At 44.7% G+C, this 17,800-nt stretch overlaps 1 protein-coding gene across 2 annotated transcripts; it reads left to right on the top strand.

The window, feature by feature from the left end:
* The first annotated feature begins 2,722 nt into the window (after positions 1-2,722).
* Positions 2,723-17,800, top strand: SRP68 (signal recognition particle 68). Of its 2 annotated transcripts, XM_074160011.1 has the most exons (17): positions 2,743-2,761; positions 2,807-2,896; positions 5,095-5,161; positions 5,734-5,847; positions 6,854-7,049; positions 7,845-7,927; positions 8,158-8,267; positions 8,641-8,723; positions 8,978-9,118; positions 12,315-12,413; positions 12,735-12,799; positions 13,118-13,277; positions 13,961-14,055; positions 14,295-14,424; positions 14,857-14,932; positions 15,287-15,339; positions 15,813-17,800. In XM_074160011.1, exons 1-17 carry the CDS (start codon positions 2,743-2,745, stop codon positions 16,038-16,040), a joined length of 1,809 nt encoding a protein of 602 aa, XP_074016112.1. In that variant the 3' UTR covers positions 16,041-17,800. The 2 variants fall into 2 exon arrangements, with proteins under 2 accessions (XP_074016111.1, XP_074016112.1); XM_074160010.1 differs by having other exon boundaries at positions 2,723-2,896.

Here is a 17,800-nt window from a genome sequence, read left to right as displayed (position 1 = left end):
GGCCAGTCTTTTTTCAGTCGTGCCCAGGGACAGGACAGGAGGAAATGGGCACAAACTTGAACATAAGAAAATCCATCTAAATGTGAGGAGGAACTTCTTTACTTTGAGGGTGGCAGAGCCCTGGAAGAGGCTGCCCAGAGAGGTGGTGGAGTCTCTGTCTCTGGAGACATTCAAAACCCACCTGGACACGTTCCTGTGCAACCTGCTGTAGGTGGACCTGCTTTGGCAGGGGGGTTGGACTAGATCATCTCCAGAGGTCCCTTCCAAGCCCATGTGATTCTGTGAAAGAGAGCTCTGAAGTCACAAATGAGAGGCTCATCGCTGAGCCCTCTGAAAGGGAGAGGAGCAAAAATTGCTGCTTGTTGTAGCAGGGCAGCAGCAAAACCCACACCAGCCCCGCTGGCCCCAAAGGCTGGCCGAGCCCTGGGCTGGCCGGGACGGGTCTGGGGGGGCTCATCCCTGTGGGAGCAGCTCTCGGGGCAGCTTGTAACGCTCAGTGTTAACTGTACACGTATTTAGGGGAGTAGGTATTTGGAAAACAGCTTGGTGTTTGTCCCTAAAGAGGTATCTCTAAGCTTGATTCAAATATTTAAACTCCTCGTGCCAGGAGTGTTACTGCAAACCGGCAGATAAATCTTTCTAAGACTCAATTTAAAGTTTAGAAAGCAGGCGTTCTGTATTGCGGCGCCGGGTGCACAGGGGATCACTCCTCCTATTGTGCACACCGAATACTGTTGTCAAATTAAATTTCTACACAACGGGTATACATATTCAATGTAATTCCAAGAAAACATTAGCATATTCATTACATTTCCAAGAATTCATTTACATATTATAATAAGGTTTGGGGCATGCCTAGTTGCGCCTTCTGGTGGTCCGCATTTTGAGTGAGGGTTGTTTCTTCCTCAATCTTCATCTTCTTCACCTGTCCTTTGGATCACTTTTCATGTTGGCAAAACATTCTAACTGCTTAATTGCTCATTAAAACTAATGATCTCCCTGCTACCACCTGTTTGTCAGACAATGTCCGTATTTATTGCATCCCTGTCTTAGGTCACCACGTTCTCAGGGCCACAGACATCCTTTCTTATCTTACTAAGTCCTTGAAACCATTTGGGATGGTTGCTAAAATAGCTACATTTCTTCTCTAAAAGAAGATTCTCCACAGTTTAACCATTTATAAACTGCGTAAAATCTGCCTCAGGTATCAGGAGGACCTGGTCTTAACTGCTTCCCTTGGGGTTTATACTTTAAATAGCTGCTCCCTGCCACCCTACACGTGCTGGAAGGGGGAGGTTTTGTCTGGGGCTTGGCCGGTGGGAGTTTAAACCCACTGCCCTAAAGTGCTGCCCAGACCAGCACCCGCCATGGTGTCCCAGGAAGGTGCTGAGAGCTGGCTGTGTGACAGAACTCAGAGGGTTGTAATTAATGGAGCAGGGTCAAGTTGGAGGCCTGTAACCAGTGGTGTCCCTCAGGGGTCAATACTCGGCCCAGTCCTGTTCAACATATTCATCAATGACCTGGACGAGGGGACAGAGTGTATCCTCAGCAAGTTTGCTGATGATACCAAACTGGGAGGGCTCCCGACACTCCAGAGGGCTGTGCCGCCATCCAGTGTGACCTGGACAGGCTGGAGAGCTGGGCAGAGAAGAACCTAATGAGGTTCAACAAGGGCAAGTGTAGGGTCCTGCACCTGGGGAGGAAGAACCCCAGGCACCAATATAGGTTAGGGATGGATCTTCTGGAAAGCACTACTGAGGAGAAGGATCTGGGAGTCCTGGTGGATAGCAAGCTTTCCATGAGCCAGCAATGTGCCCTTGTGGCCAAGAGGGCCAATGGGATCCTGGGCTGCATAGGGAAGAGTGTGGCCAGTAGGTCGAGGGAGGTCATTCTCCCCCTCTACTCTGCCCTAGTGAGGCTACAACTGGAATATTGCGTCCAGTTCTGGGCTCCCCAGTTCAAGAGAGACAGGGAACTACTGGAGAGAGTCCAGTGTAGGGCAACTAAGATGATTAAGGGATGGGAGCACCTCCCTTATGAGGAAAGGCTCAAAGAGCTGGGGCTCTTCAGCCTGGAGAAGAGAAGGCTGAGGGGAGACCTTATCTATGTTTACAAGTACCCAAAGGGTGGGTTGAAGGATGATGGAGCCGGACTCTTTTCAGTGGTTCCCAGTGATAGGACAAGGGGCAACGGGCACAAGCTGGAACATGGGAAGTTCCATTCAAATATGAGGAGAAACTTCTTTCGGGTGAGGGTGCCAGAGCCCTGGAACAGGCTGCCCAGGGAGGTCGTGGAGTCCCCTTCTCTGGAGATCTTCAAGACCCACCTTGATGCAGTCCTGAGTGATGTGCTCTAGTCAGTCCTGCTTCATTCAGCAGGGGAGTTGGACGAGATGATCTCTAGAGGTCCCTTCCAACCCCGACACTTCCGTGATTCCGTGAAGGAGAGGCTCCCCCGGGCTGCCCGGCTTGGACGGGGGGGACAGGAGGCTCCGATCCAGCTCGGGGGGGGAGGTGGGGTGTACCTAAACCGTGAATGAGCCCCCCGCCTCCCAGTCCCGGCTGGGGGTTCACAGCCCCCACTGGCCACTCCTGGGGTCCACCTCGGGACCCCCCCGCCGCCCCCCTCGGGTCCTCCCCTATCCCGCCTGCCCCCGCGGCGGCGCTCGCCATGGCCTTGGCGCGTGCTTCTCCTCCCCCGGCCCATGATGCAACGCGGCGGCGGCGGCGGCCCGGGCGGAAGATGGCGGCGGAGCGGCAGGGCTCAGGTGGCGGCCGTGGCGGCGGCGGAGCAGCAGCAGCAGGAGGAGGAGGGGGCGGCGCGGAGGAGAATAAGGAGAACGAGAGGCCGGCGGGACCGCAGCCCGGCGGCCTCGGCGACAGCTTGGGCCTGGAGAGCATCCTGCGCCGCGGCGGGGGGGACGTGGCAGGCCCGGCCCCGTGGGCGGCAGGGGGACGTGGCGGTCGCTGTGGGGAGCGCGGGGGCTGGCAGGCCCCGGGCGGGCGGGCCCAGCCGCCTCTGCTTCCTCGCGGGAGAGGGCCGGTGGAGGGTCCCCCGCATCTGTGCAGAGGCGGCGCTGAGGGCGGCGGGCCCATCCAGGCCGCACTGACCCATGCTTCAGGCGATAGCTGGACTGTGAGCCCTGGGTTCGGAGCCCTGGGGGTCCCGGGCCATGCTGGCCTGAGAGCAGGTTGTGAGCCCTGGGGCCGGGGACCCGGGCGATGCTGATCTGGGAGCAAGCCTGAGAGCAGGTTGTGCACCCTGGTGTCAGGGCCCCGGGGGCCTTGGGTGATGCTGGCCTGAGAGAGTGTCGATGTGATAGCCTGGGCTAACTCGGAGGCACTTGCGCCATCCCTGGCGGCGAGAGTTTCGTTCGGATGAAATCGGGGCACTAGCTTTGCATCTCTGAATCGTGGATTTGTTCTTTACCTTTGTGGTTTCTCCTTCCAAACCGTGTGACAGCTGTCGTCAGCCTTCAAAGCAGAACTCTGCGCTAGGCTGCGTGCAGTAGATAAGAGCAGGCTGTCAGTAATCTGGCGGTAATGTTACTTGAAGCGGGCAGTAGCAGATAGAATAAATCTAACAGGTACACAGAGATGGCAGACTGGCCCTTCTAGATTTAGTACTTCTGAAATCTGATGTGGCATGTAAAGGTCGTGGCATTTTTGAATGTGAAATTTCCATGTGAAACCAATTCAGCTGCACAGCTGTGAGAGAGCTGAGTTTTATCTTCTGGGTGAGAGGGAAACCCGACTGAAATAAGGTTGCAGGTTTACATTTAGCATATGGCAGGTGTTGTAAAGTTGTAGAGTAAGATGGTGACACGGTAGTCATCACAGTAACATTAGGAATACCGAAGTCAGTGAAAAGGTAAATAAAATGGGGGTATGAATTCAGTGAGTAACTGCTCAGGCTGAAAGACAGTCTGAAAAAAGTCTTAGGTAGACAGCGAGGATGAGTGTATGCCCTGAACTGTGTTGGGGCATTACAGTTTGACTTGTTTGTTCCACAGATGCAAACTAATTCAGTGTAATAACTATTGATTTTAATACTTAAACTGAAGAGACTTTTTTAAAGGTGTAATTATAAGAAAACACTTTGGTAGAGATCTGCTATTTTAGACTTTAAAAGTCTGGTGGTTTCTTTTTTCTCTAGCTGTAGTAATGGTGTTTCTTTTGATGGGGCCATTGCATAATCTGGCTTTGTTTCTACTTTTTTAAGGCTTCTTGGTAAAGCTTAAAAGGGAATTTTTGGGATATAAATACATACAGCACAGAGATTTCTTGTTTATGACGGAGATTTTATTTCACAAAATAATCTGCCTTGTAAACTGAATGAATAACATCAGCAAATTTACCAGAATATGGCATGATTTTGTTTGGTAGCATAACTTAAGTGAATAAAGTAAGCACAGGATGCACAGAATACACAGGACGCAAATATGAAATCATGGAGCGATGCTATCGTAAGTCAGAGGCCAGTACATTGTCATGGAGTACTTGTTACAGTAATATACAGTGAGACTAGAGTAGAAAATAAGCCCCCTGAATTCTTCCCAAAAGCTCTTTTTATGAGGTTCTCTGTATCCAGAAACCATTTTGTTTGTGGAAGCTGTGTCAGAAGGGTAGCAGTCATTCTGCTCGGTGGTACTTCTGTCCTTTCCCTGAGAGATGGGAAGTTTAAGAGCAGGAAAGCTTCTCCCTATTTCAGTTTTGCCAACAAAACTCTCACAAGTGTGACTGGGGGGGTGGCGTAGCGTAGCTAGGGCAGTCAGTTAGATTAGCCTAGATGTGTCTGTTGGCATAGCTTATTGTCCTGAAATGAGCTCTCTTGGTTGTCTGTAAGAGGAGGTGCTTGTGGTACATCTTAGTCCTGGCCTCGATGACAGTTGTAAAGCTCTGAAGGTAAGCAGTGGAGTCATGAGGTTTTTTTAGGGCCATCAGTTCTCTCAGTTGTGCATCTTTAGGAGGTTTTTGGGTGCCTTCTGTTCAAAGCGCATTTGCCTACTGCAACCTGTAGAGTTCCATTATTTTGGGGTAGAATAAAGAACTGGTAACAGACTGTACTGTCAATCTGCCTTAACACCAATCGCAGTCCTTCAGATTGTGAAGGAGTCTCAGCAGCAGCATGGTTTGCGACATGGAGACTTCCAGAGGTACAGGTTAGTAAACTGTGTGGATGTCCTGAGTTACTACTGGGACTTGGCTTACTTTATTTAAAATGTAAACCCACTGTAGCAGGCAACAAAAATGGTCTGCTAAGGAAATATCCATTGACAGATTGCTTCAAATGAAGCAATGTATGTATTTTTTTTTTTATTCATTAGATATAGCGTGCTGCGACTGTTCATTTAGGAGGATACAGACAGGCTCTTGTTTCTCTGTTGCACTTTGAGAGCTTGTTTGTTAACACCTCACTGATAATCACTATACTCTTCCAGAACTGAGTGATCAATAAACGTACATAAAACAATTAGACGGTAAGGAAAACATCATTCTGATTTTCCAAGATCAGGAGTTATTACATGTCTTCTTATCTTTCTTTTATTGTGTTAACTGCTGGTCTACAGGTAGCTTCTGAACTAGCTCTTGTCGAGTGTCACGTATGGAGTTCTTAGTTATTAAAATGTTGCCTGTCACAGCCTTTAGTCGTCTTTTTTTTTCTGGTTTGAGAGAGCGGCAAACAAAGAAAGTTGTTCTTTGGCCAAACTGACTGTGGTTGTCTTTTCCGTAGGGGTTATTGCTCCCGCAGGCTAAGGCGGCTCCGAAAAACGCTCAACTTCAAGATGGGAAACAGGCACAAGTTCACGGGGAAGAAAGTAACTGAAGAGATTCTCTCAGACAACAGGTACAGTCGCTGGATGGAATTGAGCGTTCAGTGTATTAGTGAATAATTACTTTCATTTCAGTAATTTATTTCCATGTGGACATGGTGGAAAGCTGTTCTGTACAATATATTCAGAAATGTTTCTTTTCAGACGTGTGTTGTTGATGCTAATAAAAGATGAAAGTCGAGGCTGCAGTGCAGGGGGAAGAGGTGCTGCTTAGATCCTGCTTCATCATGTGGACAAGTGGGAAAAGAAGGAGCAGCAACAGCCAGTTCCTTCTCTCACCTCAGAGTTGCTAAAGCAGCTTCTTTTCATAATCAGTAAATTACTTTGATATTAAGGAGGAAATCCTTATTCAGATCAGTTGCACCCTATCATGTGAACACTGATAACGTAAATGGTGTAGCCAGCAAGGTTGTGGTTGGAGACATAATCCTTTCCCCTTGAACAGAAATATTGGATTGCTAGTTTTAGATTTTCAAGATTCAGCAGGATGCTGGTCTGATAGAATATGTGGAAAACAGCCAGGATTTTGGGCTTGTTTCCCATCTTTTAGAAACACTTGAAATGTCTGCTGTTTTGTCTTTTCTTGTGGGGAAAAGAAAACATGATACTGTCTTCACCTGGCTTATTAAGGAGCCAGATGCATTCTAGCATTAATTATTCTAGTATTAGCTGGTGGGAAAACAGACACGTTTGCTCATATTGAACCAGTTCAAAGAGTGACCTAAAATCATAAATTCTTTTGTCTTTTCAATGTCTGTGGTGCTCCAGAATGATACCAAATTCTCTACCTCAGTTGGGTAATCACGTTTCTGTAGTAAGAAGTACAGTAGAAAAGAGTTAGGAATAATATGCTTTTGTGTGTTTAGAATGTTAAGAAATAAAAGCATCTACCTCTTATTATTAACCAAGCTAAACTTTTGTTACAAAACTTTACAGCTCGCGTGGAAGAGAACTAGTGGTGATGTGGTAATACTTGTTTGAATGTCATTATTTTTTCATCAATCTTCCTCTGCCCCTTAGGTATTTGCTGTTGATTCTGATGGATGCAGAGAGAGCCTGGAGTTACGCCATGCAGCTGAAGCAGGAAGCAAACACGGAGCCTCGCAAACGATTCCACTTGCTGTCTCGCCTGCGCAAAGCTGTGAAACACGCTGAGGAGCTGGAGCGACTGTGTGAAAGTAACAGAGTGGATGCTAAAACCAAGCTGGAAGCTCAGGTAAACACTGACTCTTTGATCCTGTTTTACAGCAAAAGCTGAACAAGAAACCTTTGCATTTTGGGTGAAGAGATTAATCTCATCTAGCAGTAGATAGTCAAAACTGAGCAATTCTCAAATTGGATGATGTTTCCCATTGAATAACTTGGACTCGTTGTTAATGCAACTGCTGGAATTGCAGAAATAACCAGTGGCACCAGCCAAGACAAGGGCCTGGCATATAGAAGTTTTATAAGTGTATCAAGTGATTGTCCTTCCTTTAAAGGGCAGTACGTTAATAAAAGTAAAAAGAATTGAGAGAGACTAAGATGATGCAACACAGCCTAAGAATCTATGCTTATCTGTTGAGTTATCTATTTTTTTAATGTCTTAAAATAGCCACCTAGAACACAAGCCTGTGGGTCCAGGTCCTGGAATGCGGAAAGCAGTTGTGTTGTGACACCAGCCTCTTTGAACAAGGGGCTGCAGTGGTACTCAGTTAATTAAAACTGCCACTTTGTAGCTTATTGCTGGGGGAAAATAAGGGGTTTGTGACATCAGCGGGCCACTCTGCTACATTTCGAATCAGACGAAAGCAAAGATGTTTCTTGCTTGTCATGCAATCAATGTCAGTTAAAAGGAAAAAAGGTGGGTAGCTGGTAACCCATGATTCAAATCAGTTTTCTGTGGGAAGACTAAATGAAAAGGTCAAGGCTTAATTAGTTATTGCAGGCATCGCAACAGCATTCCTTCCAAAGGTTGTACAAACTGGCTGGTGGGCTTAGGGAAATTAACTTGCCGTTCTGCTGTCTGCAGGCGTACATGGCTTACCTCACAGGGATGCTTCGTTTTGAACACCAGGAGTGGAAGGCAGCGATGGAGGCTTTCAACAAATGCAAGTGAGTGTCCCCACTTCCCCAGCTTCATTTAGTAAATAGCATTGGATCAGTCTAGTATGTTTATATATTCTCTACATACAGAAACTCTGTGGGTTGTTAAGTGTGCACTTAACTGGGAAGTACTACTGAAGAAATAGCATCCTCCAGAGTAGACAGACAAACTCTTCCCTTAAGATAGCATCTCACAGACCAGCACATACTGCAATGTTAATATGTATTCTTTACTGTAGGACTATATATGAAAAACTGGCCAATGCTTTCACAGAAGAACAAGCTGTACTGTATAACCAGCGCGTGGAAGAGATCTCGCCCAACATTCGCTACTGTGCCTATAATATTGGTAAGGAAGCGGGGGTACCTCATCTCCAACAAAGAGCAAGGCTTGTTCACAGGAAAGGAATACTGACTTGGTGGTTAAATACTGTTCTGAGTGACACTGGAGTGAGTTCATAATATTTTGGGCAAATTCTGCACATGTTCTGGGGCAGTTTAGCAGTGGAGAAATACACTTATTTTGCAACAGTGCATGTGGTTTTATGTAAAAAGACAAAATTCCCCTTTTGGATTAGTCTGCTTATGAAGTCGAATGAAATTGCAAATTTATCCTCTTTGTCCCTAAATTGCCAGTATAAAATCTATTGATTAGCTTTTCTATATTACAGTAACTTGTGAACTGGGATGGAAATGTGATCTTGATTTGTTAATTCTCTCAGGTGACCAATCTGCCATGAATGAGTTGATGCAGATGAGACTGAGGTCTGGTGGCACTGAAGGTCTTCTTGCAGAAAAACTGGAGGTAACTTATTTGAATGCTTCACATTGAAACATTCATTATCACTCTGTTGAGCATAAATGTTGCTGCAGCATAGTATTCAAAACCTTAACCATATTAGAAAAGAATAAGCAAGCCTGGGCTCTGTGGGAAACCACGCTTCCCTAAAAAGCCCTTTGGTTTCAAAATAGTCAAGTCTAATGTGAATTTGAAAGGTTCAGGTTTGGATACCGAACTTTGGAAAGTTCAAGCTCATAAGTTCAGTCTGTTCTCTGCAGGCGCTGATTACCCAGACTCGAGCAAAGCAGGCGGCCACGATGAGTGAGGTGGAGTGGAGAGGAAGAACCGTTCCAGTGAAGATAGACAAAGTGAGGATCTTCTTGCTGGGGCTGGCTGACAACGAAGCAGCGATTGCTCAGGTAACCCAGAAGCCATCTCCGGTGCTGATGTTCTAACTGTTCCCTTTCCTTCGAAGTGCAAGATAATACACGATACCTGGACTAAAAGCTTTTGAATAATACTTTTTCTCAAACTTGAGGTTGGAAGGCTAAAAGTAAAAGTAGGAATATTGACCATAATGCGAAGTGTCAGTTGGGGATAGTTCCCACAGTCTCCTAAGTGGTAGTTTGGCAGATCTGCTCTGACTATTACTGCTCTTTTGAACACTTTGTTCTGCCCAGAAGTGCTACCTCTCGGGGCAGGGTGATGACCATTATTATTTGTAAGTCACTTGTAAGTGAGGGTTACAATTTTAAGAGTAATTGGTTTGGAATTACTGTTCTCATTTCTTTAAATATCTTGCTCAAATGATCCAACTTCAGAGCAACCAAAAGAAAAAAGATATGCGTCGATCACCTCTTTTTTCAGCAACAAAAAGCAATTTTCTAGGTGAAGCAGGTGCTATGAGTTTTAAAGTATTCTCTTCTTGACTTATGCAAATCCTCAAAAGGGGTAGAGGGTTACTGAATGTCAGGATGTAAATTAATTTCAAATGTAACAGTTCTGAAACACTTGCAGTGGCACACACTCTGCATGTCTTTAGTATTGCAGCCAAGTTTTCCACATGGAGTTTTTCCTTGGAAATGGTGCCCAGGTGTTGTATTCTGATTCCTAGTGGCAGGGAAAGGATCTTTAGTAACAGTTGTTGCCACTAAGGATGTGCTTTTTTGCATCATCAAAAAAACATTTATCACCAGGAGAAGAATGAGTATAAAAAGCAATTTAAATGATAATATTAGAACCTTGCAAAGGTATAAGGCAAGCAGCAGGAGATAGTGTCAGGGAGATACTGCGAGTAGGATAAACAGGATATGGCTGGGTAGGAAATGTTAATGTTAACCAGTCTTGTTATGAATTGTATGTTGCCAAATACGTTTTTTTTTTTGTAGGTAGTACATGAGTATGGCCAGCAGGTGGAAGTGCAGCTTAGAGTTCAGTGTTCCCTCATTTAATTTCCGTCCTGCCAGGCTAGCAGTAGGACCTTTTCGGTTTGGTCGCCCCCCATAAAGCTGTGGCAGAACAGTGATCTGAAGTTATTTTCATCTTGCTTTGTGTTCCTTGGAAGCTCTGACTAAACAGAGGAGTTTTGTGGTACCGGATCACAGCTAGTACTGGTGAGAGCTGAGTGTGCAGCAGCATTTACATTCCCAGAGGGCTAAAACTTGGCCTTTTGAAAGCAATTCTGCAGTTGCTGTGTCAGCTGTGATGGGCAGTCCAGCTTCAGCTAAATGCGTTGTGGTTCCTGGCATCTTTGGCACCTTTCTGCTCGTCTTCACTAAGTTGAAACCCCAGCATGAGTAGTGCTCTTCAGGGTTTGATTAGAGGCAAATACAAATGTGTGTTTTGTGTAAAAACGGGGATTCTCACCAGTTACATTGTTGCCTTCAGTGTCTTATTGGTAATGGGAGAAACAGAACAAATAAGCCAAACTGAAATACGAATCCAAGCTTAAAATTCCTGATGTCAGCCCTTTTGTAGGCTTGAATACGTGACTTCAAGGGCCCATTGACTCTAACCAGGTAGAAGTGAGAAGGCTAAAGGAAGAGCGACAAAGTGTTTTTCTATCTGGTAATAACTTTCAGAGATGATACACTGTGTTCTAGAACAAAGGAAAAATTAGAAGTGAGCGCTCCTAGACTTTCAGAAGTGGGTTCAGTTCCCTAGATGCCTTTAAGATGAACCTGTGCTCTTCTATCAGGGCACTTGAATCACCAGCCGTAGCACTTGTATCTCAGTTTTATGATCTGCTATCTCCCAAATCAGAACATATGTATATTTACACATAGAATTGGTTTAACCTTAGCAGTTTTTGCTTAGAAGGGAAAGCCTTTGTTTCACTGCACAGCCCAGCCCTTTCCCTGTTTGTGCTTGACTGATGATCTGGCTATGTCTGTTTTCATTTTAGTGCATACAGTGAAATTGCTGCGCTCCTCTGGGCGAGGTTGAGAATGCTGTCAGACTTGTCTCTGGTTATTCTCAGTAGTTAGTCCCACCTTAAAAATTCTTGCAGCAAATCTGAAGAAAAAAAAAACCCAACCCCAAAAAAACGCCTTCATCTTGGGTCAAGATACCTGAGGTTTTGTGAGGGAGTAAAAATAACATTCCTTAATGGGTTTGCAAAGCTGAAAACAGGAGAAGCAGAGGCTGCAGAGCTCTGCTGAAGAGAAACAGATGAGCATGGTTTTAGACAGCTTTTTATTCATTTGGACGATTGTGAATTTGTTGCAGCAAAGTTCATCTTCTGCTGTTACATGACATGGAAGTGGTGTAACACAGTGCTGATACACCTTAATCCCTCATTTGATTGCTAAGGTTGACAGGGAATCGGTAAGAATCGTGTGATCCCCATCTAGTTACCTCCTCAGTCACCTGAATGGAAGTTGAGTTTGGTTTTGGGTGCGTTGTTTAATTTGGTACACGATATGCTAGTCCATTAGGCGGAGATCAGGCTTCAACTTGATTTTTAAAAGGTGTTTTCAAATTTTGTTTTTGTGGCAGAAGGCCAAAAGCTGCTTCATTTTTTTGACCAAACTTGTGGTGACAGTAGAAAAGCACTCGGTCAATCCTGCTACTAAAATACAGGGTTACTTTAAAAAAATGCTTCAAACAAGCAAATTATTGCCACTGTGAGCATTACTAGAGTGGGAGTGTAGAAGAGATAATCATCTACGTGTTCTTACCACATGAGAAAAGTTAAATCAGCATAACAAGAGCAGTCTGCGTTGGTAGTTTGCCAGTTCAGTAATGCTCAGCTCTTCTTCTCTTCCTGGGCCTTTCCCACAGTGCAGTCCAACCTCAGCTGTTCCCAGAGCAATGTGGGTGCCGTCCTGGAAGGGAAGGGAGTTGCTGGGAGGGCCGCTGGTGCAGGGATGAGGCGATAAGCTCTGTGTGCGTTAGGCCTTCAGTGCTGCTCAGTTCTCAGCTCTGACCACGTTCCCCACAATTTCCGACAGTTTGTCCCCTAAAACATATTACAGACAGGTACAGATTGGAGTTTTAGCCACCCATAATTGGGGAGAAACTTTTCTTTAATCTTCTCAGTTAATTCTTGCACCGTGGGATGCAGAATACAAAAATTTCTAATAGATATCTGTCTTAACTTCCCTTTGCTCTTAGGCAGAAAATGAGGAGACAAAGGAGCGTTTGTTTGAATCTTTACTCAGTGAGTGTAGAGATGCCATTCAGGCTGTTCGGGAAGATCTGAAACCAGACCAGGTAAGCGGCACACATCAGTGTTTCTGCTTTTCACCACACAGTGTTTTTCTTTGGGACTGTTTTGTTATTGTTAAACTTGTTTAACAGTAAAAGTGGCTGGGATTTCTTTAATAAAAAGCTGCAAAAGTGGCTGTCACCTTTGATTTTATTCTTTCCAGAACTGGAGAGGGTGAAGAGCGATGTAGAAGCCTTCATTCTTTTGCCTGGAAGTCTGTTATAACTTCCCTGTTTTATCCAAACCTTGAGTTGTTTCTGATGTTTTCTTCCCTCGGCTGCCAGTTTTAAGTAAATCATGCAGTGTTTTGTCCCCACTTTCCGCAGAAGCAGCGGGAACACTCTCTGGAAAATGATTCTGGGAAGGTGTCCAACATCCAGTACTTACACAGGTAATAGGCAAACATTGCTACCTGTACTAGTGTGAAGAAATCGTGCTCTCATGTCAAGATTTTTATTTTTTGTTTGTTTTTGGTTTATGGGGGTTTTGTTCTGGGCCTCTCAGATCTCGAAGGATGACTGTACAGAAAAGGATCTGATTCATGCAGCTTTGAAAACGTTTTACTTAAGACTCTCATGTTGACCTTTCAGATGTTTTTTCCCCTACTGGTATCATCTTAGACTGGGGGGAGGAGTGTTTTTCAGAACAAAGAGTAATGTCTGAGTAGTTCTGACAGCCTGCTAATGGTATTTTATCTTTTATATCCTAGTTATTTGACTTACATCAAGCTGTCAACAGCCATCAAGCGCAACGAAAGCATGGCGAAGTCTCTGCAAAAGGCACTGCTGCAGCAGCAGCGGTCGGAAGAGGATGGCAAGCGCACGCCGCGGCCTCAGGACCTGATCCGTCTGTACGATATCATTTTGCAGGTAATGCTGGGAAAACAAAACTAATTATACTCACTGGAGAGCTTCCGTACAAAAAGTTATTGTAGAAAATGTAACAGTGCAAGTGAACTGCCCGTGAAGTCTGAAGAGCAACTGAGTGCCTACAATAACCTTGTTGAAGATGTTCAACGTCTACATAAAACACAAAAACCCCCTTCTAGTTGTGAACAGGAAATGGGTGCTCTTGGTTATACACTCTAATGCAGTTTTAAAATAGGTTTCCTGACTATTTTATGCAGCACTGGTAGCTGCCTTAGTTTCTGCTTGCCAGAGAAAGTAGCAGCTAAAAATACTTCAAATGTACTTGTTCTCCATAAGCAGTTTCTCAATTTCTCACATAAATTTTCAATTAACTGTGGGAGCCTGTGGCTGATGCAGTTGTAAATGGGAAAGGGAAATGCCTTATGAAAGAATTACTTCATGTGAAATCTGAAGAGTCTTTGTCCTAATTCCTGTTTGTGTCAGGAAATCTGTCCCGAAGGCAAACTTGCACAAGTTTCAATGAGTGGCCTTCACAAGGTTAGCATACTAATAATTAGAAAACGGGAAGCTATTTCCATGGGAGTGTACTGTTGACTTGCTAAAAGGGGCAGCTTTCTCTTAGTGTAGCAGATTCCAGGCGAAAACACCGCCTGAATTTGTTCCTCTGACACTGTTTTGCACAGAACCTGGTGGAACTGACACAGCTTCCTGGCCTAGAAGAGGACAAGAACTTCCAGAAAGAGATTGGGTTGAAGACACTTGTGTACAAAGCTTACAGGTGACTGAGAAACAGCCAGGTTTTCTTTAGTGGGTGTTACATCTTCAGAGGTCACTATTCCAAAGCTCTATGTGCTGTACAGGGCTTTGGTGCAGATTCCTCTGCCCTTTTGTGAAATGAAGACTGGATGCTAAGGGGAAACTGGCCAGTTCTTAATAATATCTCCTCTTATCCGTCATTTGAGTTGGCAAAAGGTATGGATGATGTACATGTCAATGAGCCACTTTTCACCATTGCAGGTGTTTCTTCATTGCCCAGTCCTATGTCCTGGTAAAGAAATGGAGTGAAGCTCTTGTTTTATATGAAAGAGTGCTGAAATACGCCCGTGAAGTTCAGTCAGGAGCTGGAGCTTATAGGAACAGCTTGAAGGTAGGAACCCAATCCCCTGTGTAAAAGGGAGTTGAACTTTATGATAAAGCTCTGTCCCAGTATTTATTGTCAATTAGGCACCAGAGCATTAAAATTCAGGACTGATCTTTAAGCAGGGAGTGTGACTGCTTGACACATAATAACAGAGACTTTCTAGTGGTGTGAAAATGCGTCAGCTGGCCTTTTGCTTGCCGGTTGTAACTTGCTGTAACGACTCCATAGCAATTTATCCCACTTCCTCACATCTGCACTTTGTGTCATACTACTCCTATAGTGCCTGAAGGACTGGACTGTAGCTTTTCCTCTTCTGGGAAGACTTAGCAGCACTGGGACTTAATTTCTTAGTTCTTACTTTGCAAGATTTTACCTTTGCCCTAACTCTTAAACTGTGTCACGTTTCAGGCTCTCAAATAATTTTCTTTAATCACCTAGGAGCTGCCCGATGTTCAGGATCTGATCACTCAAGTCAATGCGGAGAAATACTCCTTGCAAGCAGCAGCTATATTAGGTGAGTTGCACAATGATACTAGAGCTCTAAAGTCTCTTGAATGATGCCCCTGCAGTTATTTCATTCCTTTTATTTAATTTCTGAAGTTCCAAGTGTTTTTCCGCTTCACTCTGATCTATGTAGGCTCTGGAAAATGTGCGGTTTTTTTCCCACTGGAAAGCTGTGATGGCTCTAAATAAATATATGTGATCCTCTTAGTCTATAAAGCAGCTGCTTCTGCTGAAGATATTGTCTTACGTATCCCAGAAAGTGAGGTTCATAGCTCAGTGTCAAGAGCAACTGACTCCTGAGACAGTCTTGCTTTATGCCAAGATCTAGCCTGTTGTTCTTACCACTTTTTCTTCAATTTTGCAGATGCAAATGATACTCATGAGACTGAGTCTCCGTCTCAGGTCAAGGATGGCAAGGTAATAATGGAGAGATCATGCAAATTCCAGTAATGTTCTTAATGAATATTACTGTTAACCTGTTACCTGAGTGTCTCTTAAAACTTGAGAAATGTCATGCTGATTGGAGTTTGGTTGTGGCTAGTGTATTTAAGAGATTTTTATTAGGTTTGCTTTCCTTCTGCAAGTCCTTAGAGTGGCCAACAGGCTGGGGTTCCTTGGGTAGGGGCTAAGCAGCTGATGGCAGCTTCTAGTGGGGCATCTTAATTTTTTTTTAAATTTAGCTTTCTCCCTGCACGTAGGAAGGTTTCGCAGAGGTCCTGCAGCGATGCTCTGCCAGGGGTTTGAATAATTTTCAAGGGCCCAAGATATCCCTCGAGGGAACTTCAGCTTCCGTTGTCTCAGTTGCCACTTAATCCTCTTTGCTTGTTTGACCTTTGTCAGCTTTGATTTGATGTGTGTTTAATTTGTGTTTCTGTATTGGTTTCTTTCAGCCCCTCTCGGAACGGTTTGAGACTTTCTGTCTGGATCCTTCTCTGGTCAGCAAACAAGTCAGCCTCGTGCACTTCCCTCCAGGCTTCCAGCCCATTCCGTGCAAACCCTTGTTCTTTGACCTGGCCCTTAATCATGTTGCTTTCCCACCTCTGGAGGACAAGGTGGAGCAGAAGGCCAAGAGTGGCCTCACGGGATATATAAAGGGCATTTTTGGATTCAAAAGTTAACCAGGACCCCCAGAGGAACAGGTTTTATCCTGTATTGAAGGGAAAGCTCCAAGAGGTTCTAGAACACAAATATCTGCACCTGAAACCAACAGAGGGAGGTCTTACCACCTTCTTCCCTGTGTTCTGTGTATATGTCTGTGCACTTACATTCTCTCCCAGTATATTAAAGACAAAACAATCTATTTGGAAACACGTACACTATAAATAGCTGAAAATAACCTGGACCACAGGAAAATCCCATTCTGTTTGGGGAAGTTGGAGCTTGCTTTGTCACCAGTGGCCTGCTCAGGGCCAGTGCACACCTCCTTAGCATGGACCAGGGAACAGGTATAATTTGATTCCTCCCTTCGCCCTGTTATTTGACACTGTAATTTGGTATTTTGGTCTAGAAATCTGGATGTGATGGGGAAACGGAGGCAAAAGTAGATGCAGAACTAAACCAGCAAGGTGAGGCTGCCTACCCGAAGGCTATGAAACTCTAGCAAAGGGGGCTAACTTCCCTTTCCACTCCCAGTCCCCTCTGAGAAATGTTATATATAGTTATGTAAAGAGAAGTCTCTGTATTTTTGAAAAACGTGATATTCAGAAATGACAAAATCGAGCCTCTTTTCTTATTGATGAGGATGGCAAAAGCCTTTCACAAATGTTAATGGTTACCCCAGTTGTGGTGGAGTATAATGTGAGTTTGTCCTCTGGGCCAATTGATTCTTCTTTATTGATACACGTTTTGTTAAATATCTAAATGCAGTATAGAACCCATTCCTAAAAGGCTTTTCCTGGGAAACTTGCTTCACGGGTGGCTTTAGAAATAGCTACTTGCTCTTCATGGGAAAGTTGGGTCTCTCGGTGTTCATATTGTCTCTGATCTAAACCTTGCCTGAAAACAAGATGATCTTTTTCTGGAGTTCATCTGTTGCTTTTTCTTCATCCTCGGTCAGTAGGTAGGTCTGAAACGAGGAGTAAGCAACAAGAGCCCGGTAGGTTCTCGAGTGATAGATCTTCTCTGTCATGCCAGCCAGCTTTTTTTATAAAGCGCCCAGGTGCTATGGTGATAGGGACTTGCAAAATGCAGGCGATTTCGTAATCATCATCATTCAAACAGGAAAAAAACCCAACACACAGCACATGGGCACAACTGTTCCAAATAAAGTATTTGGAAGTTTCTACCAGCAACGTTTGGGTTTTCTCTCACTCTGTAGCTGGACGGTGACACAGCAGTTTGTTCTTGCTGCCTTATCTCTTCTGCACCGGTTGTCTTGACTTGGCGTTGTTTCGCCATTTTTAGGGATCGGAGTTAACAGGGGTGGAAACAGAAGAATTGGTTAAAATGGTTGGATTGTTGCTGTGGGGAATTTTCCGTGCAAGGTGCATGTCGGATGGATGGGGGGAGTTAACGTTTAGACAAGGGAAGGTCGTGCAATGACCGGCGCAGGCATGAGCTGGTTGATCTGCTTCGTGGTACCTCTTTCTGTGTACATTAATCTGAGCTTCTCTCCCCTTTTCGGCTTTTATATCAAATCACTTTGAGAACTGTTCTCCTGTTTGGTTTGCAAACCAGACTCCTTTCTGCTTTCCTACCACAAATCTACGTGGGGCCTGGATTGATTCCAGTGAAACTTGTGCTGCTGCCACTTTCTAATCGGTTACTGTTTCAAAGAGCTAAGAGCAATTGGCCTTTTTATGTTAAACATCTTTTTGACAGATAACTGATTAGTTGAACGCAGATAAGAAATCTGAAAACAATAAAGTTTTATTCCTGA

Source organism: Numenius arquata, chromosome 17, assembly GCF_964106895.1.
Source record: "Numenius arquata chromosome 17, bNumArq3.hap1.1, whole genome shotgun sequence".
Lineage (NCBI taxonomy): Eukaryota > Metazoa > Chordata > Aves > Charadriiformes > Scolopacidae > Numenius > Numenius arquata.
This window is presented reverse-complemented; position numbering and strand designations above follow the sequence as displayed.